This window comes from Gallus gallus, chromosome 7 (assembly GCF_016699485.2).
Source record: "Gallus gallus isolate bGalGal1 chromosome 7, bGalGal1.mat.broiler.GRCg7b, whole genome shotgun sequence".
NCBI classification, from domain to species: Eukaryota; Metazoa; Chordata; class Aves; order Galliformes; family Phasianidae; genus Gallus; species Gallus gallus.
In genome coordinates, this window is record NC_052538.1 from 7303480 (window position 1) to 7329074 (window position 25595).

The window sequence follows — 25595 nt, forward strand, 5'->3', positions numbered from 1 at the left end:
CCTCGATGCATCTCTGCAGGCCCTGACAACACTCCTATACTCCTCCCAAGAAGATGGGACCTCTTCTTCCATTTCATAGACCTTCTTCTTCCCTTTGATCTTATCTGTGAGCTCCCTATTCATCCATACAGGTCTCCTGCATTCATTCCTCAATTTCCTACTCTTAGGGATGCAGCAATGCACTCTAGCCCATGAGACACCTCCCAGTTGGTCCTGGAAAAGGTCGAAGTTGGCTCTCTGATAGTCTATGGTAGCAATCCTACTTTTTGCCTTAGTTCTTCCACTCAGGATCTTGAGTTCCACTATCTCACAATCATTGCATCCCAATCTGCCCCCAACCTTCACATCCCCAACAAGCCCATCCTTGTTGGTAAGAATGAGATCCAGAAGCACCCCCTGCCTTGTTGGCCTCGCCACCACCTGAGTAGAAAACTATCTTCAGTGCATTGCAGGAACTATCTGGACTGCACGTGCCTGGCTGTGTTGCTTACCCAGCAGATGTCTGGGTAATTAAAGTCCTCTATGAGAGCCAGTGCTCGGGATTGTGAGGCTACTTCCAGCTTGTAGCAGGCTTCATCAACTTCATCCTCCTGATCTGGTGACCTGTAGTATACCCCACAATGATGTTGCTCATACCAGCCCTTAATTCTCACCCACAAGCTCTGCACATTCTTCATGGTCCCCCAGGTGGAGCTTGATACATTCTAGTTGTTCCTTCACATAAAGGTCAGCTCTTCCACATTGCTTCCCCAGCCTATCTTTTCTAGAAAGGATATAGTCCCCCATGACAGCATTCCAGTCATGCAAGCTCTCCCACCATGTCTCCATGATTGCAATGAGGTCATGGCTCTGTGACATGACCATACACAGACCTCCAGCTCATCCTGTTTATTTCCCACGCTGTGTGCATTGAAATACAGGCACTTCAGGGCAGCAACAGGTGCAGTTACCCCTAGGGGGATGCAAGAAGATTTTGGACAGGGTATCGGCAACATACCTTCTCTAAGGAGCCCTCGCACAATGCTGTGGAACAACTCAAGAGGTTTTTCCCTGCAATCACCAACAGTGACAACTCTGTCACATCTAACTCCTCTTCCTTCCCCTGTTGAACCTAGTTTAAGACCCTGGTAATCAATCCAGAGAGTTTGTTCCCCAGAACACCTGTACCCCACTTGCTCAATTGGAGTCCATCAGAAACCCACATACCCAGTTTCTCAAAGGCCTGCCCAAGATCAAAATACCCAAAGCCTTGATCAAGACACCACTCCTTCAGCAAGTCGTTTACCTGACATCTTCTCCTTTCTGGGTCCCAGCTACCCATCGGGAGGACAGAGGAGAACAGTACCTGCACCACTGATCCCTTCAACATCTTTCCAAGGGATGCAAAGTCCCTTCTAACATTCCTTAGTTTCCTTGCCACAGCATCCCGGGACCCAGCCTGAATCATGATAGAAGGATGGTAGTCTTCTGGTTTAATGAAGGTCACATTATTACATCACCAGGTAGCCTGTTCCAATGCCTTACCACCCTCACCATAAAAGGTTTTTTCCTTACATATAACCTAAATCTACTCTTTTTAAGCTTGAAGCCATTTTCTCTTGTTCTGTCACCACAGACCTGCTAAAGAGTCTGTCCCCTTCTTTTCTATCCCTTTTTTCCTTTAGGTACTAACAGGACACTATCAGGTCATCTCATAGCCTTCTCTTCTCCAGGTTGAAGAGCCTCAGCTCTCTCAGCCTGTCCTTGTTCCGTTCTGTGGATCATTTTTGTGGCCCTTCTCCAACAGGATCATGTCTCTCAGCATTCTGGCTTTGTTGGTAGTGAATACGACTTTAATATGTGTGGGGTGGGTAGTTTTGAACAGATGACTTCTGTGTCTGTATTAGGAGACTGCTGGCGTCCTTAGTTGAGGTTTTTTTTCCTCAGAGCTATACTCTTGGTTTCTTGGTTCTGTGTGTGTTCACACTGTTTTATCATTCACTGGTTATCATTCAGAGAGCAGCTAACTGCCTAAATTTCTTAGTGAATGGCTTCCTCCCTACTTCAGAGAAAGTGCATGCAGTATATGCATATATATGAAATCATGTATTTGTAGAAGTTGTTAAGTTCAGTATTAGAATAAAAATTAGTCAGAAAAATAATTTAGATACAGTGAGATGTCTCCAAGGTATATCTTAAGTCCTACTTGATAAGCACAGTTTCTTCATGCATGAATTGCTGTACTCCTTGTTTCATTGTTAGTCTTGGTTGCATTAACTTGCTCTGTTTTCCACTCTGTAGTTCTGTTGTAGTGAACTTCAATCAAATTTTATATCTTATTTGCTCACCTGTGAGCAATGGCAGTGGGAAATTTCCCTGGTGTTTCAGGAGCAGATGAAACATTGTCTGTACCATCTGTACAATCTGTACAGGAAGCTGTGCTTGACTCTCTGTAAACCATTCACTGTTCTCTCATTCTTGGGGATTTGTGGTTAAATCTGGTATGTATTTACGTATGTCTGGGAAGTGGCAGAGGCAGAGGAGGGAGATTGTAGCCATGTATAAGTTTATGTGCCCTGTTAGGTGGGGAGGATGGTTTAGGCGCCATTACCCACTGCAGGCAGTCTAGACAGCACTGCAGTGCTGTGGTTTTGGACAGAGTGGTGTGGGCATGCAATCAGGCATGGAAGGAGAAAGAGAGACAGCTCTCTAGTTTTCAGCAGTCATGGAAGATGCTCCCCCATGTTCTGGCTGCTCTCAGCTTCTTTCTCTGATGCACACTGGTGCACAGAGCAGGCTGGCCATATTTCGCCAAGCTGGCTTGGTGGCTTAGTGCAGCAGCCACCCAGCTGCTGCCTCTCATGCTACATGTGGGAAGCTGATGCCTCTCTTCCTTTGGGACCGCTTGGAAATGCTTTCCAGAAGGCTGTGGGAAGATAAAGGAGCTCCTGGCTCATCCAGTGTAGTCTTTGCTGTGCCGTCATCTTCTGCCCGTATCGCTTCTGCCTGAAAAGCATTGCTTATTGCTTGCCTTTGTATAAAAAGCCTTGTTTAGTTCTATATAGTTCTCCTTCAGGTCAGATAATTTCTTTTGTTTTTCCTTGCCATCTGTATTTGGCATGGCTGTGTTCTAGTTTGTTCTCTTAGACCATACAGCTCTTGGGATGCTTTCCTGAAACTCCCTACACTGCGTATCATGCTGTATTTGTTCCGCATTTGCATTGTCCTTTGAAATGACACCAATTTGATTGAGGTGGAAAGATGTGCAGTATCCTACGTAAGACTGTGATATGCCTTATGCAATGATAAGTTCCTGATAGCACTGCGTCCAGTACTACTTCTTCCTTGCTGTGTCCATATGATGACCTGCACACTGGCTAAGACAGCTGATTGGTATGCTAATGCTCTTTCTATTCTACTCTGGTTCTGAGTCACCAGTTCACAACAAAGGTCTGGTCATATATGTTCCAGTGCAACAATGGGGAACAGCTTTGGGAAAAACCTTTGGTGACCTCTCATTCAACCTCCTGCTCAAAACAGGAATAACATCAAAGTTGGATTAAGCTGCTCAGGGCCTTCTGCAATTGGATTTGAAAAATCTCTGCTCTGAGGAACTGTATTAATAAGTTTCCTCCAAATAGAAGGTCCCCCTTGACAGTGTCCCTCTGTTCTCTCTTTCTAGCTCCTTCATTCTGGAAGTCAGCCTCCTGTCTGCAGAACTAGTTAATGATAATGGAGTTCTATCAGGTACCATATTGATTTATTTTTCGATGCAAGTTATTATTTCCAACTCTGTTATTTCCCCGGCTGACTGATAACAGTGATCATTTTGAAAGATATGTCATTTCTTGAGAGAGGGATGCTGGCAAAGGCCATGTGAAAATCTAGATAGTTCAGTTACTTCTTCTAACTAATGCTCCTCTGATACACTCAAAGTACCTAGTAAACTGATAATGCACAACTTTTTTTTTTTTTTTTTTTTTTGAGATAATGGTAATTTATTTTAATGAATTATGGCTATGCAGGTTATCTTTCTGTTTTTCCTATTCGGCGCATTTCCAGGTAAAGCTGGTAAACCTTTCTTCTAAGTGTGGAGAAACTGTCCCAAAGAAAAAGCAATGGAGCAGGACAATTATCAAATTTTATCTGAGTACAAAATGAAAAGATGTCAGAAAATTAGTATTAATTATTTACTGCCTACTGCTGGATTAAAGAGAAAAAGGAGTTTGTAGATTATATTTTTCCATTTTCTATGTAAAGCAAGAGTAGAAAAGATATGGTGTCACGAATCAACAAAAGCGGTGAATTTTTAAGTGGAAGTTGGTCAGGATCTCATTTAAAGTATTTAAAGATATTTAATATTGAGTAACACAAGAACTACCCTTTAAAAGGCCGTTTGAGTTTGTCTTGTCGTAGAGAAATCCATCCCCTAGTGACAGCTGCAGCTGCCAGATCCTGAAGAAAGCTTTCAGAAGCTCAAAAGTGAGAAGGAAGCTGAGCATTCTCAAAAGTTGACTTGAAATTCTTCACATCTACACATATTTTTATGAGGGGGAGAAAGTAGAAGTGTTGTTTTAGAAGTCAAAGACAGCACTTCTTTATTCTTAGAAGTCCAGCAGCTGGTTCTTTCAGAAATATTGCAGTGATGAGACAGACACAAATCCTGAATCTGCCAATATATAAGTAGAGTCTGCCAACAAGACTTTCATTTAGAGATGTTGAATATTTCAAGTTTGGATTGCTTAGCTGTGCTGGTAACAGCCTCACAGGAGAGGAAAACCCATTTTAAAATTGGATGCTGATTTCTGAGCATGCAGCAGCCTTGAGGCAGTTCCTGCAATGCCCTTTTTCCCTCGTGCTTCTGCCCCATCTCATGTGGTGGGGCAGGCACAGGACCTGCAGGTAGGCTCGAGTCCCTTTTCTCACCCTGTCCCACTCCACCACTTGGACTGGGAAGACAGTTGCAGCCAATCTGGAAGAACTGCTGTGGGCTGGTGTTTGGGTGCATGAAGGAAGGGGAGAAGTTGGGCTCAGCTGGCCCCTTGAGCCTCATGCAAAAGGGACTGAGGCCTTGCTGGTTTTCAGTTCCCCAGTAGCTTAGCTTGTCATCTTTCACTGCGTCAGTCCCCGTGATCCTTAGCTGTGCTCATAGCACAAAAGCAGTGTCTGCATAAGTAGGGAAGCAGAGGAAGAAAAATCTGACCCGGAAAGGTGATCTTTAGCTAATGACAACCAGTCCTTTGTTCGACAGAATAGTGTGATTCATGCACCTTTCTTTAGTGGTATTTTAGCTTCCTTGTGCAGTCTAGGGCTATTGTAGTGTGTGTGCTAGAACTGAGAGATTAAAGAGCTCTGAAACCTGCCCACATTAAAAGCATATCATTTATTTCAGGAAGAAATCTAAAAATCAAGCATACCACATGCCTTCAGTGACCAAGTGATGTCCTCTCTGTCTGCCTGCCTGAGCCGTTTGCTGTGGCAGCGGAATGCTCACCACTGTTGTTGGGTGCTTGGGCTTTTGGGATATGACTGCAATCCAGATTTTTTCTTTCGTGCACTTATCTTGTGCTTCCTTGCTTTTTGTGCTCAATGGATGCAGTTTTTGTGCTACTTGCCCCGTGGGAGGAAATGTTCTCTGGCTGCAGACTGCTGGAGGATGGTTAGCATCATTATTCGTATCAGAGGATACGTTCTGAATGTACAGATACAACATCTGTGGTAAACTCTGTTTCCAGCCTCTACATTTTGTCTTGATATATTCCTTTTACTGAAGCTGCAGCACTTGCTTCTGCTGTTTTATCTTCACATGCACATTGTAAACTTCAATCAAGTTGCCTTCTAATCTTCTCACTGATAAAGTGATTTAAGTTCTTGGGTTGGGCTACATGAGATGTCTTTCCTGCAGATGTCTGAGGGGGAGGTGCATTCATACCCTTTGGATCTTGTCACTAGGTGGGGTTTTTTGATCTCCTCTGTGGTGGAGAACCCTGTACTCACACAGTGCTCTGCTTTTAAATCAGGCACTAAATAGTGTTTGTTCCTGAAGTTACAGAAACATCCCAGGAGCTCCCAGCCTATTGTGCCTCAGACTAGGTGCTGGCAGTTGACACACTCCATCCGTCTGATCCCTGCTGTGTCTTGGGGCTGTGTCTTGGCTTCACAAGGAGCTGCCATTGCAGTCTGCGTTTCAAAGTAGAAGCCTGTGACTGAGATGTTGCTCCAGCAGTCCTGATGCCCCAGGAACACAGTGAAAAGGACAAATGCACCTTTATGAGTAGAAAATGTTGTAGTAGTAAACTTTATTTAGGTTCTGCAGAGTTCCTGTGGTTGGCTTTCTGTTCCCTTGAAGCAGAGGATAGAGGAGACAGCAGAGGATAGAGGAGACATTCTAAGTGCAGGATGTAACCTGCTGCTTTTGAACACTGTGTGTTAAATATTTTGCATCCTATTACTGAACTTGCATTTTTGAGCCATTTTCATGAGGCCTAATATTAGGGTGTAAAACATCCCTGTAGCTCACATGAATCATCTCTTCCTTAGAGAGGAAGTAAGCATGAAAGTAATGAGTCTGGCTTGTTCTGAAGACACCAGTGTTGTTCAAACAAAGAATGATTTCCACTTCACTACTGTGTGTTAAAGATACACTAAACATATGCTGGAAGTTTTCTAGTTGTCTGTTTCAGGATGTTTTGAGCAGAACCCCTCAGTCACTCACTGTAGCAGGGACAGCCACTTCAGCAGCTTTCTTGGTTGGTACAGGAGCATTGGTGTCCTGATGGGGGATCTCCAGTACCAGAACTGTCTGGTGAACCTGGGACAAGTGGATTGTCCTCTCCCCACAGGTCCTCTAGGCTGTGTTGTCACCCACAGACTGTAGTCCAGACCAATTTATTTTTTGTAGCTCTTTTCTCCAAAGCACTGGTAAAGAAGAGATAAATTATTTTCAAATTATTTCTTGAATTCCTTTGTATTTCCAAAGTTGCTGCTTATTCTTGAGGTTGTACTATTTCACTTTGGCTAGTGCCTAAAACAGCAAAATGAAAGTCAATGTTTAAACATCAGCTATAGTGAAATCAGAAAAAAAATTGAGATTAAAGCTGTTGAAGATGTTTTGCTAACATGAATAACTCTTGACTTCAGTCATATTCTCTTCTGAAGTAGCTGTTCTTAGAAATGGAATGTTGTGATCTCATGGAAAGTAGGAAAGTTCCTTTTACTCTGAGTATACAAAACCGTGTTTGGTGACAGAATGCTTGAAAAAATAATTGACATCTGTATTTGTTCCTGAACAGTTTAGTATCTTTGAATGTTCACTCCTGTTTGATACCTGCAGTTAAAGCAGTCCTAGTTGGTAGCTTGGATATTACTGGATATTTAAAGAAAAGCATCCTTATTTCTTTTTTTCTTTTCTTCTTGTGGATGCTAACCCAGTTCCTGTTGTTTAATAGTTGCACTTTTATAGTTGCACTGAACTTTTGGGTGCAAACTGATACTTGTTCTTGGACAGTCAATATATCAAAACACGTCACATCTTCAGTTCTAGGCTAATGCTATAGTTTTATGGGACCAGGAACAAAATCTGCCATGAAGGCATCTCCTTCCTGGGAACAGTGGGAGAAAGCATGGGGACAGAGCCTTGGTAGTTATTCACAGTTTGCATCAAACTGAAGACAAGCTCTGTAACCGATCTCTTTGGAAACTGGTGATGGGAATTTGGAGTGGGAAGAGTTCCTTTTTTGTTCCTACTTGAAGGAGAAAATGGCATATAAAATGCTCAATGGACAAATTCTAGAAGTTAAATCCAATCAACAAAAAATCCCAGCCAGCTGCATTGGCTTAGCAACTGGTGCGTGCTTGTACTTTGCTTGTGTTCAAGCAGGGGAGTGAATGTGTGAATGGTTGTCTTCGTTTCAGCTGGGACAGAATTGTTTTTTTCAGATTGCCTGGTATGATGCTGTGTTTTGGTTCTAGGAGGAAAGCAATGTTGATTACACACTGATGTTTATTGTTGCCTGCTAAGCAGTGCTGTATGGAGCCAAGGCCATCTGCAATGAAGGACCCACGGAGCTGGGAGGAAACAGAATTAGGACAGCAGACTTAAACTGGAAGAGGGGATATTCCCTACCGTATGACATCATGTGGAAGGAATTTTGAGGGGGGTGGGAGTTAATCTTGCTCTCTTCTGCTACTTGGAGGCTATCTGGGCATCAGTTGGAGGGTGGAAAGCAGTTACTTGTGCTAAACTTCTTATATACATTTATATACATATATGTGCCTAGTCAAAACTATTTTCCTTTTCTCTGCCTTAGTAAGTAATTTAATCTCAACTCGTGAGTTCTACTTTGTTGTTTTTCTGTTTTTTTTATTCTCTCCACCATCCCACTTGGAAGAGGTGAGTGTGAGCGAACAACTGTATGATGCTGAAGTGCTGAGCCATCTGCCAGGTTAAACAATAGTTAAGACAAGAATAAAGGTTGATTTCAGTTGTTTGCTTTAATTGAGTGTTGAAAGGCTTGTGTAAGTCTATTTTAATTAATAAAAACTAGCCCCTGTGGTGCTAAGAAGGACGTAGATCAGTAGAAAAAGTTGTATCTGCATGAAAAATACACCATCTTTTGAACCTGTTGTTTGATCTCTCTGAGAAACTTTTTGAAATAACTTGGGTCAAGATGTAAGCTGGGCAAAAATGAAGTGAGTGGTGCATCTGGCTTTCTGTCTGTCAGCTGTGTTACTTCCTGAACCAACAGATGATGGTAGATTTAACATACTTGTGAGATGACTATGCTTATCTGTACTTTTCGAATAAGAAGGTAAATACTTAAAGATAGGAACTGTCATTTTGTCCTGTCTATTCGCATGGCTTGTGACGAGTGTGTCCAGGCACTCACCTTGCATTTGAGTGGTTCTTGCAAATAGTTTCATTTTTAGATGTAGGAGTCTCCTGCCTTTGTGTGTGGGCATTTAAGAGGTCTGTGTAATTGGACATCCTTTTTCTTCCAGAAAATGCTTCTTCCAACAAACGCCAAGAGGCAAGATCTCTTTTTATCTTTATTTCTCTTAAATGGTTATGGGTACCAGCATGGTTATGGGTACCGACATAACATTCACTAATAGGCAGAACCATGTTTCACACGAAAGCTGTTCTCTGTAGGTAACCTGAGTGCATTCTCCTGGTGTTCTCCACTTACCTTTCAGCTGAGCCAACAGAGTACAGCCCTATGAAAGCCAGCAATACTGAAACTTAATACTGATGTAAGAATGAGATTTCACCTTGCAACAAGTGAGCCAGGAAAGTGGCACTAATAGCCTACATAGCTGTAGTGTTGGGATCACAGGAACACTGACACCTGCTCAGCCACAAAATCCTTAATTGAGTTCAAGGAAGGAGATCTTTGTTGCTTAAGGAGAGTACTAAATCTTTCTCTTTTCTCAAAGATGTCAGAACTCAACTAACTTCAGCAGCATACACTTCTTTGTATCTCTTGTGAAAGTTTTAAAGGGTGGGTAATTGGAGATACTGTTTGTAGGTGTGCGATACAGTATATGGAGTGGTTAGAGTTATCAGACCACTGATTCAGTTCTTACCATATGGTTAAAGGCTTGAAATGTTTTCTGCTGAGCTGTAAGATATCCTAAGTCCTCTTCTTCAAGAGGGTTTCAAGTATCCTTTGCTATACTGTATATGTCTCCTAATTATTCTGTGAATAAACTGACTAGCTGTTGTTTGTTTTAGACATGAAGCTGTTCGGAAGTCTCTTGATTTCCATCTTCTTGTACAGTTTTCAGTGACTGGAGTGTTTGGCGCCGATGACTAAAGTTGAAGGCGACTGAGTGGAGGAGGTGGTGGGGAGGCAGACTGCATAAAGCACTTTTCCCAGTTCTTTTATCTATGTGGTTTCTCTGAAGACCTGTTCTTTTGGAAGAAGTTGAACATGTCCTAGTGTATCACAGATCTGTGTTTGATAGCCAAATGGAGCTGTGGTGAGTGCTGCTTAGCTGCTATCCCCAGCCTTGTTTTTGCTGTTCCTTGCTTGTGATTGCTTTTAGTTGTTATTCTAGCCATGTGGTGAAAAAGAGCTCTTCTTTGGCTTCTGTTTTCAAATCTGTTTTACAACAGTGGTATGAAAGTGGCAATCATATTTCCATTAAGAAAGCAAGTGCCAACATCTGTCTTCAGGGCATTTCCTGCCGTTTATTGGGGACTAGGAATTCGTTTACTGTTTTTTGGGAAGTAGCAATGTGGAGCTGCTGCTCAGAGGTGCTGAGCTGCTTGGAAGAGTCCTGGCAAACAGACAGCAGGCTCTGCCTGCAAAAGATGGTAGAGAAGCATGTCATGACTGGAGCAAACCCTGGAGTGTGTAGCTGCTAACAGGAAAAGCCAGGTAGGAAGTGTGGAATATGAGAGGTTTGCTTTTATACCTCTCTTTCCTGTTCAGAGTGTTTACAGGATTGAGGTGTTAGAAGTCTGATTTTTTCTTCCACCTCTCTTTACAACTTACATTCCTACAGCAGAAAATCTTTGCCTCACCAGCCCAGCACTTGCTGCAGAGATGGATTTGTACAAGGATTTGGGATTAGCGCTGGAGGCTGAACTTCAGGTGCATATTTGTGCTGCTGACTTTGGTGTAGGAGCCATAACATCTCAAAATAGAGCCATCCCTTGGTGAGAGAATGCACCCAGAGCCTGAGCTGGTGTATGATCACATGGCTCTGCTGGGAGAATGTTAAAGGAAAGCTGCGAGAGCTGGGGCTCTTCAGTCTGAAGAGTAGGCTCCAGGGGGAGCCAGCTTCCCAGCTTCCCAGTACCTAAAGGGGGCCTACAGGAAAGCTGGGGAGGGACTTTTTATAAGGGCAGTGACAGGATGAGGGGAAACAGTTTTAAACTGGAAGAAGGGAGATTTAGACTAGATATTGGGAAGAAATTATTTACTGTGAGGATGGTGAGACACTGGAGCAGGTTGCCCAGCAAGACTGTTCATGCCCTCCTCCCTGGGAGCACTCAAGGCCAGGCTGGAAGGGGGTTTGAGCAGCCTGGTCTAGAGGGTCCCTGCCTATAGCAGTTGAAACTAGATGATCATAAGGGTCCCTTCAACCCAAACCATTCTGTGATTCAATGAATTGTAGATGCAGTATTCAAAGAATGTTGATTTGCAGTTTGGTGTGCTCATTGCTATAGACCATTTTCTTTTTAGCAAAACAGAGCAGGCATTTTCTTCAGTGTCCAGCTTGCCCGGTCCTGTCTTCTGGTGTGGTCTGCAGTAGCAGAGAGGCAACAGCGCCCACCCCACTGTTCCAGCTATCCTTTCAGTCCTTTAATAGATTTAAGCTGTTGCCTTTAGCCACAGAGCTGTAATAAACTTCAGAATTCTTTTACATTTTTGTTAGGCTCTTAAATAATGTTAGGACTGTATAATCGCTCTCTATGTGTCATGCCCTTGGGATTATTCTTAAGCTGTAAAATTGTCTACAGCTGTCAATATATATACGGGTTTTTTGCACTTGGTTGTAAATCCAATTGAAGTCCTAGTTCTCATGAATTATGCTTGTTTAGTTTATTTGAAATTCATGAGATTACCAGCTGGGGTGATTTGGCATATATGGAGTATGATTTGTGGAACAACTCCAGTTCATGTTAATGTAAAAACTGGACTCCTAGTTAACAATTACTCACAGTTTTGTCTAAAGATAAATAATAACTTTATTCAAAGAAATGCTTATGTAGAATAAGATTTGTTAAAATCTTTAAAAAATAGAATTTTCAGTGGATGATGCAAGAAAAAATACAGCAATTTCATGTAGCTTATGGCTCATATTCTGAGCGTTACTAGTGAAGGAATTTTTGTAGGTATGGGGGTACTAGTTTGGGGGAATATTAAAGGAGTTATAAATGCAGCATTGACAGTATGTCCATTTATAGTTCAGTGTGATTGAATATAGTCTGTCGCAGCGTGGAAACTGACTCCAGTTGACACTGCATTCAGCTTTTGAATGTTTTTTAGTACCTCATGGTATGACCAAAATGTTATTGCTTTGTTTTTCTAGGTAATTGATATTACTAGAAAATGCTGCCATGCAGCGTTGGGAAATTGAAACGCTGTACTATTTAAGCTGTGTAACTTGGATTTAGTTTGCTTACTGAAAGACATCTCAGTGTGCCAGCACCCTCTTGTGGGCAGTGGAATAGCGTGGAAGTTTGACTTGCAAGGTGGAAATAGCAAAATCTCTTACAGCAGTGGCTATATATTGTCCCAGGTACAGGTTGTGTCCCCCACCCTAGATAAATACTGGACTGCAAGTGTGTTTACACAGAACATTGCCACTTGACTGAAATGATCTATTGCTTTGAAAATGACTTCTGTAATTTGCTGAATGTCTGGACTATTTTTGAATTGTGCATCTTCACATTGATAGGTTCACATAAATGCTTTTTTTGTACCTAGGAGTTCATCTGTAATAGCAAAATCATTCTGCTCCTGATTGAGCAAGAATGTGATTTAATGTGTATGTGTGTGGAAGTAAAGTAGATTTTTTGCAGAGCTAGTCCATTCTGTTACCCTGTATCTTTCTTTCCCAAAGTCTGCCTTTTGTTTCCCTTCCCAGCGCTGGTAACTGAGAGGTTTTCCAGACTTGTAGGGGCTTCAGGAGAATGCAAGATGGTGTTTATTACTGTCAAGAGACTGATGTTTTTCAGAAAGGGTGTGTAATGTGAGGTGTTGTTTATATGGGTTAAAATCAGCCACTATAAATAAAATTTAATATTGAAATTAAAGAAAAAGATATAGTCACAGCTGCCTGTACCCCTGCGGTGTTTTCCTTGTCCCAAATGCTAAGCAACTTGAGTCTTTTTTTTTTTTTTTTCCCAACCAGGAATATCCAAAATGGTGTTTCTTCTGCTCTCTTTACTAGTGTTATAAGGGGATTTGCTTTGAGACTGTTGTACTGCTTATTATTGTTTATGTACAGATCTTTACTGTTTATTCTCACAAATCAGAAATTGGTCACGAGTTGCCATCTGTGAAAGATGAAATTGCTGTATGTCCTTTCTTTTTGCAGGTTGCAGACTCAGCATGTGTCTCCAATAGTTAAAAAGGTAAGCAGACCATACTTATAAATATATAGCAAGGTGCTTTGTATTTCAATTGATGCATGCATATCATGTCAGGGAGGAGATATTTCATCTTAATGTATTAATGTAGTTGTTCAATACTGAAAAAGTTGGTGCACTAAACCACTTCAAGAATAACCAATCAGAACAATTTGAAAATACAGAAAATATTAAGAAATATCCAAATATATCAAGTTGATGCTCATCTTATGTAAAAGCTCTTACCCATTTAACCAAAAATTTGTATCCAGTCTGTATTAATAAAATAAATATGTAAAGGTGACATAGAATCATAGAACTATTTAGGTTGGAAAAGACCACTAAGATCACCTAGTCCAACCATCAGCCCATACCCACTCAACTATGTCCCTCAAATAAAGTACAGCAGAAAAGAGAGAACTGTGTAACTCAGAACCAGTGAGTTTTGTTCAGCACTGCTGCCATTTTATCTTCATTCCTGCTTTGTTAAAACCCACACATCTTCTTCACACTGAGAGGAGGCTCCAGAGGAGACTTTCTCTCTGTTTGCTTTTTGCCACGCCAACCACATTTTTGTTGCTGTAGGATCACAAGTAATCACAAATCCAGTCAAGTCAGCTCGATGCTTAGCATCATGCAAAATAAATAAATAAATAAATAAATTTAATATATATGTTTATAATAAATAAAAATATAAAATAATTGCTTAATTGCAGCAAAATCTTTTTATCCCATGGCTGAACACTCAACAGCTGCGAAGCCCTGCTGCCTGTGCATGGCCAGGAGATGGTGTGATGCTGTGCGTAACTCTAGAACAATCATAGAATCACAGAGGTTGGAAGGGACCTCTGGGGATCACCAAGTCCAAACCCCTGCTGAAGCAGGTTCCCTAAAGTAGGTTGCATGTAAGACGTGAGGGTTTTTTGTTTGTTTGTTTGGTTTGGGTTTTTTTTTTTTTTTTTCCAGTGGTTGAGTTTGATCACTGAGTGTAGTGGGGGAGGAGGAAAAAAATGCTTTAAAAGCATTTCAGATTTCTTTTCTAATTAGCTATTGGTTTAATTCAGTAGCTGCAACTATAATCTTCTAAATTATGACAAAAATATGAATGCTACTTAATCAGAGGTCTAGATTGCTCAGCTTTATTCTCTGAATGACTACAACTTTTTCTGAGGAAACACATCTTAAATACATTCCTGACAGTCATGGATATTTAAGGAATCTTTCAGAAATAATGTATGTTAAAAATTTAAATTTAAAAGTTTAAATTAGTTTTAAAAAATTAAATTAAAAGTTTAGCCCTCAAGGAAAACTGTTAAGAAGGATGGCTAAAACAAAACTTCTTAATAAATAGGTGTTCAGAAATAGTTTACTGTAAAACAATTCTGCATCATAAATTTTTTCTTATTTTGAGCTGAGCTCTGGGCTTTGGAACATGGAACACTTGGTCAATGGAACATTAAATGTAAAACCAGTTATTTGCATGGAGTTACAGTAGATGGTGCTGTTAGAGCAAATTTGATCACCTGAGCTGCAAGCTCCGAGGCATATGGTATCAGAGCTACTTGGAATGTCCGATGTGCAGCCAGGAGCATTGTGTTGAATGAGTTTGCTGTACAGAGCAAATGTTCAAACTGTCATTAGCCTACAGCAAGTTCTAACTGTTACTGCTAGTTTATATTTATTGTTGCTGCAGTACTGAACTGAAAGAAAGTAGTAGTATCTAAAGGGGAGCTAGAGGAAAGAAGGGGATAGACTCTTTTGCAGGGTCTGCGGTGATAGAAGAAGGGGAAATGGCTTCAAGCTCAGGATGGGTAGATTTAGGTTAGATGTAAGGAAAAAAAGTTTTACAGTGAGGATGATGAGGCACTGGAACAGGTTGCCCAGTGTTGTGGTTGATGCCCTGTCCTGGAGACTTTCAAGGCGAGGCTGGATCAGGCCCTGGGCACCCTGATCAAGCTCTGGTGTCCCTGTGCATTGCAGGCGAGTTGGACTAGATGGCCCCTGGAGGTCCCTTCCAACTGTAAGGATTGTATGACTTAATGATTCTTCTGTGATGCTAAACAGAGCAAGGCAATGTGCCAAACCATTACTACAGGAGGTTAGCAGTAGTGACTAAGAAAGATTTATTACCCTGATACTTTACTGTCATCCAGATCCACAGTTGCTGGGCAGCCCTGGCCACAGCAAAGTTTTGGAGAGCCTTTCTTGGCAACTGGGAGGTCCTACACATTGTGTATAGTCATAGGTGAGGTCTCCAACTTTGCTGCAAGAGTGTCCAGTTTTTGTATTGTTGAATAAAGAAGTTTACGTGACAGTTAGGCAGAAACTGTCAGGTTTCATTCTCCCTTTTTGGATTCCACCTCAAGCCTATCCAGGGCTCAAGGAGGAACCACGGAAGTTTGTGTACTTGTAGGCCTTGACGCTGTGCTTCTAAACAAGGAAAGGTTAATACATTTTCATAATGCTTTATCTAAGCTATCTCTTGCTGGTGAGACATTTTGTCCAAGATGCGTATTTCACTAATGGTCACGCGTATTTTGCCAATGATTGAATACTGATAATGTGTAATGCCGTGTTGTGAGACTTATGTAGAGGTCAACTTTGATTCACGGCCAGGCCTTAGTAATTCAGTAGGACATGAATGCCTTGGCTGCCTGATACCTCTAAGCATTTTATTTTCTGGAGTATTTTATTTTACTGTTTTGTACACACCGAAATAAATAGTCCTAGAATGATTCTTTACTCAAAAGGAAACTGTATCATTCAACAACATTCCTGGTCCTTGCTCTAATAATTAGCTTACTTATGTATCCATGATACTCATACACTTAAAAAGCATCACCTTGTTTGGAGTATTATGCTTTTAGAAGCATCTTGCATCGCTGTTTTTTCAAACATGTTTGAAACATTTCTTTTTTAAACAATAATATGTTTTGGTATCAATTAATAGTTAAAGAAGTTACCAAGAAGTTACCATCTTTAATATCTTAATTGATGATCTGGATGAGGGAATTGAGTGCACCCTCAGTAAGACTGCAGATGACACCAAGCTGAGAGGAAGTGTTGATCTGCCTGAGGGTAGAAAGGCCCTATAGAGGGATCTGGGCAGACTGGATCACTGGGCTGAGGCCAATGGGATGAAGTTTATCAAAACCAAGTGCCAGGTCCTGCATGTTAGTCGCAACAAGCCATGGATCACCACAGGCTTGGGGCTGGAAAGTTGTGTGGAGGAAAAGGATCAGGGGATGTTATCTGACAGCTGGCTGAGCATGAGCCAGCAGTGTGACCAGGTGGCCAAGAAGACAAACAGCATCCTGGCTTGTATCAGAAATAGTGCAGCCAGCGGGAGCAGGGAAGCAATCATCCCTTTGTACTCAGCAACAGTGGGGCTGCACCTCAAGAGTGCTGTGTTCAGCGTTGGGCCCCTCACTGCAAGAAAGACATCGAGGTCCTGGAGTGTGTCCAGAGAAGGGTGATGATGCTATGAAGGGTCTGGAGCACAAGTCTGATGAGGAGTGGCTGAGGGAGCTGGGATTGTTCAGTGTGGGGAGGAGGAGGCTTGGGGGTGACCTTATTGCTCTCTACAACTGCCTGAAAGGAGGTTGTGGTGAGGTTGGGATTTGTCTCCCAGGTAACAGCAGTAGGATGTGAGGTAATTGCTTTAGTTGTTCTATGGGAGGTTGAGGTTGCTAATTGGGAAGAATTTTTTCTCTGAATGAGTGGTTAGACATTGGAACAGGCTGCCCAGGGAGATAGTAGAGTCACCATTTTTGAAGGAATTTAAGGGTGTGCTTTAAAGTCCTGAAAATCATTAACAGGTACATAGTTTACAAGACGTACTGTATACACATGTACAGTATATGCTGTTGGTAGGATTAGGAAAGGGAGGTTAATTTGTTTCCAGCTGAGTTTAACACTGTGTGCAACATACTTGTAACATTTTGGAGATGTTAGAATTTAATTCTTATACCAAAATAGCTGGTGTGTCCATGAGCTGATTTGTCATTAAATATGCACAACATAAAAAAACACCTGGGCTTTCACAGTCATTTTAAATATTTTCCTTTGCCTGGGAAAAAAAAAAAAAAAAAAGGACTTTATATAGGTGGATTTCAGGTATACTTTGACTGTGGTACCTGAGCTGTGTATCTTCACAGAATCAGTGTTACTTCTGCTGTTACTACAGATAAGTTTTTCCTGTTAATTACTGTATGTAACAGTACATAATGCTCTACATATTTTATGCAATTGATATTAGCATGCCAGGAGTTTTAGCCTTACTAGTAGCACATAACATTTAAAAAAATTCTGCAATTTCTTGTTTAGCATAACTTACTGGTTGCCCCATTAACAAAGTGGGATGTTTTCCAGTATAGGTATGTAATCCAAAGTCAACTGAAGTCCAAAAGACAAGTCTCACAGTTTTCTATGGGGATGAGCAGATGGAGGGAAGAGAACAGGTGTGTAGAGCTTAAGTATACAGATGTGAGCATGACTCTGTACCAGACTTGAGTGATGGGCTTAAATGCTCTTTGAATTACACACATTAAATGGAACCCAGGATTTGTTACAGTCAAGTGGAAAGATTGTAGTACGTAGTGTGAATGACCACAGGGGCATGGAAAGAGAGATTGTCAGTCGGAAACCCACAATTTACCTAAAGCTATTATGTATGCAAAATAGAGTTTATGTAGTCATTTTGTACATACCATCTTTGAACTGGGGGGGGGGGAAATGGAGGAAATTCTATAATTTGTTTTAGGTGCTCCTGGGAGTCTTGAGAAAAACTGTGTGTAAGCCTAGTATTTTAACTTCATGCCACTTGGAAGTTTGCATTGCCCCTGACAAATGTATGGAGGAGCTTTACTGTTGGTCTTGTCACACACAACAAAACAAACCACCCCCTAACTAGTGCTTTTGATTAGGGTAAAAATGTTGCTTTTGAACAAGAAAAATGCTGAATATATTATGTTCTTATGTCAGATGCTTACATTCACCTTTAGATTTGTCCCTCTTGAGCACAAGAGCAAAAGTTTCAGTGGTTAATAAAATTGTTTTCCCATAGCCAGACAATCTATATGTAATGTCGTCTGAATGTTTTGATTAACAATAAGGAACAAGGACAATTCATGTGTAGGAGAGAAGCTAATGTTACTCATTCTGTTCTTCAGCTGATGTTGGGCTTACATCTTTTGTTTGTAGAGTACCATCTCAGTTTAGCATCTCAAGATTTAGCCAAAACAAACCAAACAAATGTACATCAGTATGGTGCTGCATAAACAATTGCATCTTCAGTGTCTTGGCTGCTTGAATTGCCTATGTGTTAGCCTGCAGAATGGATTTGCCATTAATTTTATGTTGAGACACATGGCTCCCCATGGGAAGAGCATTGCTTCATTTAACTACTATGAAAGTGGTCTTCCTTAAAAAAACAACAAAAAAACTCAACAACAGCGACCAAACCCACCACCACTAACTGATAGCGAGATAAAATATTTTATATACTCTTTCAGATGAAAAAAAATTGCTGTAGTTCACTATACAAAAAGCAAATTCTTGCAAACTGCAGAATTTGCAGTTCTGCAACATATACCTCAGCTTACAGGAGTAGCCATGGACAGCCCAAATCAAAATTAGTGCCCAGACCTCTGCTTTTAAAGGAGATCTAATGCTTTACCTGGTATGTTGGTTATATTAAAGCTTAAATATCCCACTTCCTGTTTTTCAGACAGAAGCAGTCTCCGCCAGCCAAAAAACCAGCAAAAGTATTTCACAATGGATGTAGACGATGAAGAAAACATGAGTAAGATGTGTTTGTTTACTCTACTGAACTATGCAATCATTTCGAAGGTGGCTTTTTCTCATAAGCCACAGAGATGACTGAAGGAACTTTGACACATGAATTAAAATGATTTTTGTATGTTTTTAAATATAGGACATAAGTGTAATTCTGAGCTTTTGAGCAAAAAATGTTTTTGAAGTACACACGGTTATGTGCTAGTCTAGTTATAACTTAGGTCTACTAAATATTTTCCTGTTTTGATAAATAGTTTGGTATATTGCATTGAGACTACTTATGCCTACTGTGTGTCCCACTTTGAGTGGCACGTAAGACCCATCTTGGATTGCAGGTGTACTTTATCTTAGCTGCTTTTCTGCAAATTCCTTTACCTCACAGAAGGGCTGGCAATGGGGTTGCAGGTTACCCATAGTTGACTGGGTTAACATGAGAGCAGATGTGTGCATAACTCTCAGGATGAGAGCCTTCTGTGCAATTCTAGTTGGCAGATCATTGTGAGACTTGATGGAAATAAAGATCATTATGACATGAGAAAGTCAGATGATTAGAAGGGCTGAAGGCCAAGACCGTACAATACATCAAGGGAGCATTTTTAACAGAACACATTTCATGTAGCCGGTAGCATACAGACCATTTTAGTGTTGGCTAATGTGATAATGGGTTCCATGAGCTTTTTCATTTGAATTATCTTGTGTTATGTGAGGTTTGATTGTCTGCCACTGTTGCTTGTTGTGCAGTGAAAGATACCTCACTATCCTGCCATCAGGATATTTGTACTGAGGTCCAGGAGGGTAGTATTAGGAAAAATGTCTTACTTTTAAATCATGGGTAGCTGTACTGTTTAATAAAACAGGATGCTGTTGTCAGATGTTTGTATCTATATTGATGCTGCTTCAAAGAGCTGAATGCACAACAGCTGTGATCAACTTGAAAAGGCTACCTAAAGTACTTGAGAACTTAAAGACTGAAAAATGTATAGACTTGAATATACATACATATATAGAATCATAGAATATCCTAAGTTGGAATGAATCCATAAAGATAGTTGAGTCCAACTCATGGCTCCACGTGGGACCACCCAAAAATCAGACCGTATGTCTGAGAACACTGTCCAGATGCTTCTTGAACTCCAGCATACATGTACATATGTAAAATATAGCATTAGTTTCTTTTATAAATCTTGGGTTTTGAGTTTGTTAGATCTACCAAGACTGTGTATGTAATCTTGTTCTCAACTGCAAAAAATAGGGGAAAAAAAGAAAAACATCCGTTACTGAATGGAGAGGTTTTTTTTAACAGTTCAGATGGTAATCTTTTTTCCCATCAGCTCTCTCCTAAGTACTGTACTTGCTTGACAGTGTTTTAACATTTACAGTTCTAATTCTCCTGCCTTGTTTTAGCTGTGATTCTGGCAGCACTCCAAATCAGACACATGAAATGAACTAAGCTGTGTTTTAGAAAGTGCATGGAGTGATGGTTGGTGCCTTCTGTGTACTCTGCTTTAGAGCAGCAAAATTTTGTTTTGAGTACTGCTGCTCCTAGCTTGAGCTCTGATGGGATCCTGAGTCAGACAGAGATCTCAGGGTTTCTCACTCCCTTCAAAGTGTGTGGGAGACATCTCAGAGTCTTATGGTCTCTAAATCATTGTGTTAACAGAACAAAAAAGAGTGCAAAATATAGCAAAAAAGGTAAATCTACAGTGTGTCCTACTCCTTAACACCCGGTGGATGTCTGCACAAAAAGTGGTGGATGGGGAGTGACAAGGTTGAAACACTTGATATACATGTAAAATCAGGAGCATTATTATTATTAGAATCATAAAATTAAGAAATCAACAAATTTAAAATGACGTATTAGGTGAGATTAGCAGACGGGGATTCAAAGCAAGCAGTGGGATACGTTTCAATTCAGCGTATAATGAAACTCAGAAGTGATACCAAGAGATACCAAAAGCAATTAGAAAAAATGGGAGAAAAAAGACATCTGCAGCTCCCCTCAGGACACCTCAAGAGCTGCAGTTCCCTGAAGGCTTGGAGATTTCTCCAGGGATGTGCCACAGGGCCTTTGTTCTGGTTTTACCCTTCTTTTGGGGTCTGCTATTGGCCCTGCATGCAGTTGGCTGTTGGGCTAGGTGAGGTAGTGAGCCCATTCTGATGTCCTCCACCAGGATAAGGCCTTGCAATAGAGGCCTGTCGGAATGAGAGCCCTTTCTGAACAGCAGGGAGGAGCTGGGATGGAGGAAGTTTAGGATGACTAAATATGGGAAAGATTATGAAAGATGACTTCTTTGACTTTAGCAGGTGGTGTTAGCTAATCCTACTTTTTGACTAACCTTTCAGTTCTTTTTCAGCCCAAAGGTAATTAGGGGAACTCACAACTGCTGAGCAGGACTGGCTAAAGGAAGGTTCTGAAAGGAAATCTTCACCCTTATCCTGAAAAACAGATGTTCTTTCTTCCAGTTCAATATTTAATGGGATGAAACAAACCAGAGCCCTCTGATTCACAGAGAAGGACTTTTTCTTTTCACCATGTGCATGGTTTTGATTTGGATCACCTTAATGATGTGAAAATTTGCCTACTTTCATGGTGTCTGGGGTTTGACACCAACTGCTGGCTCCCTACTTGCTCTCTCTCCCAGTTCCTTCCACCCTACAGGTTCTCTAAAGTTAACATGCCTAGTAACTTGCAGGCAAGGAGTAGTTTTCTTCCCTTCTTTTTCTTTTCCAAACCAAGGTAAGCATACGAGTTTCTTTCGTGCTCCCTGCAAATCCTCCCTCTTTGACAGGACAGCATTTCCAGTACTTTTGTAATGAAATTGACTGAATAGGTCCTCCAGCTGTTGAACTTAGAAATAAAACTTCTCTTTTTACGTTCAGTTGCAGTCTATTCAGCTTGTATTTTCCTTATGTGGCTTCCACAGGCACTGGTTATAAAGAGAAAAATACAAACAGAAGCTGTTTTTTGGCTTTAACTTAATGAAGAAATTTCTTTAGCCAAAAAGTTACGTTCTTCTGTAGGAAATTTATGTTGCTACTGGTAAGAATAATGCTTGAAAAACACTGTTTTAGATAATTTTAGATAACTTTTGGAGATTACAACTTCAGGTGAGAAGATCAATGTAAGGAAGTTTAAAAATTCGTTCTATTTTCTTTAAATTCTTTCACTGTGGAAAGATAAGGAGAGATAAGCACGAACTCTGTGTATTGACTGCTGTGTCTCTACACAACATGTTCTACAGACAGTGTAATTTGTGGCTGAATATTACAAGAGATTGTTTATTAAATTTAGCAGATTTCTAGCTATGAAATACTCCCAAATGTTTCATGTTTCTGTACAGAATTTGACCAGAATTCAGTGTTAAAATACTGTACAATTCCTTGTTATGATACTAAAATTTAACATGTTCTACTTTAAATGTTCTATTTTAGGATTTTTCTTTTGATCTTTACTTTTTCTTTTTTTTTTCCTCTTTGAGCACCGAAAGGAGTAACCTATCAAGCTTTTGCTGAAGGATGTTATAAATGAAAATTTAGTACCCATTCCATCGCCTTTGTAAGCTGGGCGAAGTGATGTGTGCATGGTAGTGAATACTTAAGAAAGCATGCTTGAAATTTGTTGAGATCTTCCATCTTCATTTGCTCTAATTTCAATAAATATTTATTACCTATGATTAGTGTGGATTTAATATAGTACTAGATATTCTGAAGTCTTGGAACAGAAGAGTTAGAACACTTGACCAAATGAATTTGTCTTTTCATTAATGAATGTCGCTGTAAAGCACAAATAAGTCATTTCATTTGTTTTTTTAATCAGAGTAAAAATGAGATCTTTCCAGTTATAGTAAGTATAATTCTTGAAATATGTATCTAACTTTATCATTGCCCCAATTTTCTACTTAGAAAATAAATCATTTATTAATTAATCATTACTACTGCAATACCACATTGTTTTTTTCCCCATTAAAATATTATCATTGTGACTGTGCAGATTTTGTCACACATCTTGTGTTCTGTGTAGTCTTAAAGAGGCAATCTTCATATTTGTTTTAAAATCTGAGAGAGCAGGTTTTTACTTTGTGAGAAATTGAAAACCTGCATATAAATGGCAAATAAAAGGTTTCTCAATCAAAGGCTGTGTGAAAACATATAAAAAGTAGTTTTCTGGTGCAGTCTAAGTTAGACACAGGATTTTTTTACAGCTGTGTTCGTGTATGCTGCTAAAGGGTCTGAGTTGCTGTGAGAAGGGCTTTGTTTTATGCTAGCCTCTGTTGAATGAGCCCATTGCTGAAGCTGCTGTGTGTTGGGCAGGCAGTCATCCCAGGACAGATGAAGCTTGTGAGCAAATTGAGTTGAGGTGAAATGAAGACTGGGAAGAACATAAAAAAAGATTGAATTTGGAGAATGTTGCATAGCTATAGGGAAGCAAAACATACAGTTTTCAGTCAAGGTGCCTAACAAACAAAGAACTGCTCAGTATTTCATGACTCAGCTTTTATTTATGTTATTTCTTGAATTGGGCAAATAGAATCATGTGGGACAGAAATGCAATATGAATAAAATAAGAATAAAGTATAATTAAATATAAATCTCCTAGCAGTGGTCTGAAGTATCCATTTTTATTTTGCTATTGGTAGTTTATTCTACAAATAATACAGTTTGTTTTTCTGTTCTAAGGCATTTTTCACTCCAAACATAATTTATCACTAAAAAATTTGTGTCAGCATTAGTTTGTTGGAAAAAAATGCTGCAATGTTTTATTGTCATATGGAAGTATCAAGAACAAGTTTGAAAGTCTTGAGTGTGTTCTTTCTTGAGTTATTAAGAGATATTGCTCTTCATTTGCATTGCAAAAGCTTTAATCTGTGAGCACACATCACTTAACCAATTACAAAGAGAGATAAAGGAATCTATAAATTTTGCATTTACAAGATCCTGCAACAAAGGCATTGTAAGTTACTCTTTCTGGGCACCGCAGGTTCCAGCAGCACTGATGTTAAAGAAAACCGCAACATGGACAACGTTCCCCCCAAGGATGGCAGTGCACAAGGCACCGGGGAGGGGGCTCAGCTCTCCAATGGTGGCAGCAGCAGCAGCAGCAGCAGAAAGCGGCCTTTGGAGGAGGGCAACAATGGCCACTCCAAATTTCGCCCTAAGAAGAGGAAGAAAACACCAGGTCCTGTTTTGCCAAAGAATGCCCTGATGCAACTTAACGAGATCAAACCTGGTTTACAGTACAAGCTGCTGTCCCAGACAGGGCCAGTTCATGCCCCAGTGTTTGTGATGGCTGTTGAGGTTAATGGACAGGTGTTTGAGGGTTCCGGCCCCACAAAGAAGAAAGCCAAGCTCCATGCTGCTGAGAAGGCTCTGCGGTCATTTGTCCAGTTCCCAAATGCATCAGAAGCACACCTGGCCATGGGGAGGACTCTCTCTGTCAACACGGACTTCACATCTGACCAGGCAGACTTTCCTGACACACTTTTCAATGGATTTGAAACTCCGGTTCCTTCCGATGCTTCCTTTTACCTAGGGTCCAATGGAGATGGCTCCTTTGGCTCCAGCAGGGAGTATGGCCTGTCATCGGCTGCTGTGGCAAGTAGCCTTACCCAGTTGCCTCTCCCTGCATCGTTGCCATACCCGACTGCGAGTGGCAAGAATCCTGTAATGATCCTGAATGAGCTGCGGCCAGGCCTGAAGTATGAGTTTCTATCGGAGAGCGGGGAGAGCCATGCCAAAAACTTTGTCATGGCTGTTGCTGTGGATGGGCAAACATTTGAAGGATCAGGAAGGAATAAAAAGCTTGCAAAAGCTCGAGCTGCTCAGTCAGCCCTGGCATCTTTGTTTAACATGCAGCTGGACCAGACTCCATCTCGACAGCCCATTCCTAGTGAGGGGCTCCAGTTGCATTTGCCACAGGTGAGAAACCCTTTAATGTTTGTGAGCATGTTTAGATAATTACCGAAAATAGCCAAGATGAATTGTTTTGAATCAACTTCAACATTTCTGCTTATTCTGCTTGTATGGATGGGAGTGTATATGTGTGTATGTTTTTTGTGGACACACATGTATTTGTAAATACCCACACTACATTAGTTGATTGATCCATCGGTGGCTTCTGACAATTGTGTGCAACATCACTATTCTTTTGGATGGAGATGAGGCTTTGTTGCTAATGCTTTCAGTCTTTATCATCTCATGTAATAGGGCACAAAGCACAACATGGCATCAGTTTACATTACTGTTTGCGCTGAGCAAAGATTGAGCCATGGTTTACTTGCCTTAGGCAGCTGCGGAGAGGTGGAATTCAATTCAGGATTAATGCTTCAAGTGGTATTGCTATCTGACGCAATCATTTTTACCAGAGCAGAAAATCATTATCTTCTGCGAAGTTGAAATTGTTGATGTTAGCAGAGCTGAATCATAGAAGTCAAGGGCAGGTTAGATGAGGCTAATGAAGCCATCACTTATTTCCAGGATCTGGATGAAGGGCAGACCGGCAATGCTCATATCCATAACCTGTGGTTAAATAACTGTCATCTTAAAGATTGTGCTCTAATAAAATTAGTTAATAACTATATGCAAATTGCTTAGGCAAATCTGGATGAGAAATAGTTTAAATAAAATAAATAATGAAGTAGGGAAGGTAACAAACATACCAGACAGAGACCAAAAAATGTAAAGTTAGAATGGCATAATTCTTACATTCTCACTTTCTCAAGTTTCTCACATTCTCAAG

The 25595-nt window shown here is 40.6% G+C and overlaps 1 protein-coding gene across 4 annotated transcripts in view; it reads left to right on the forward strand.

The window, feature by feature from the left end:
• Nucleotides 1-25595, forward strand: part of ADARB1 (adenosine deaminase, RNA specific B1) — a gene marked incomplete at its 3' end in the record, with an annotated part of 66048 nt that overhangs the window by 11457 nt on the left and 28996 nt on the right. For 2 of the 4 annotated variants that reach the window (NM_001396429.1, NM_204240.3), the window contains 4 exon segments: nt 3662-3726; nt 13033-13069; nt 18792-18866; nt 23838-24775. In NM_001396429.1, the coding sequence (NP_001383358.1) occupies nt 18839-18866; nt 23838-24775 (966 nt within the window). 4 annotated transcript variants of the gene reach the window in all.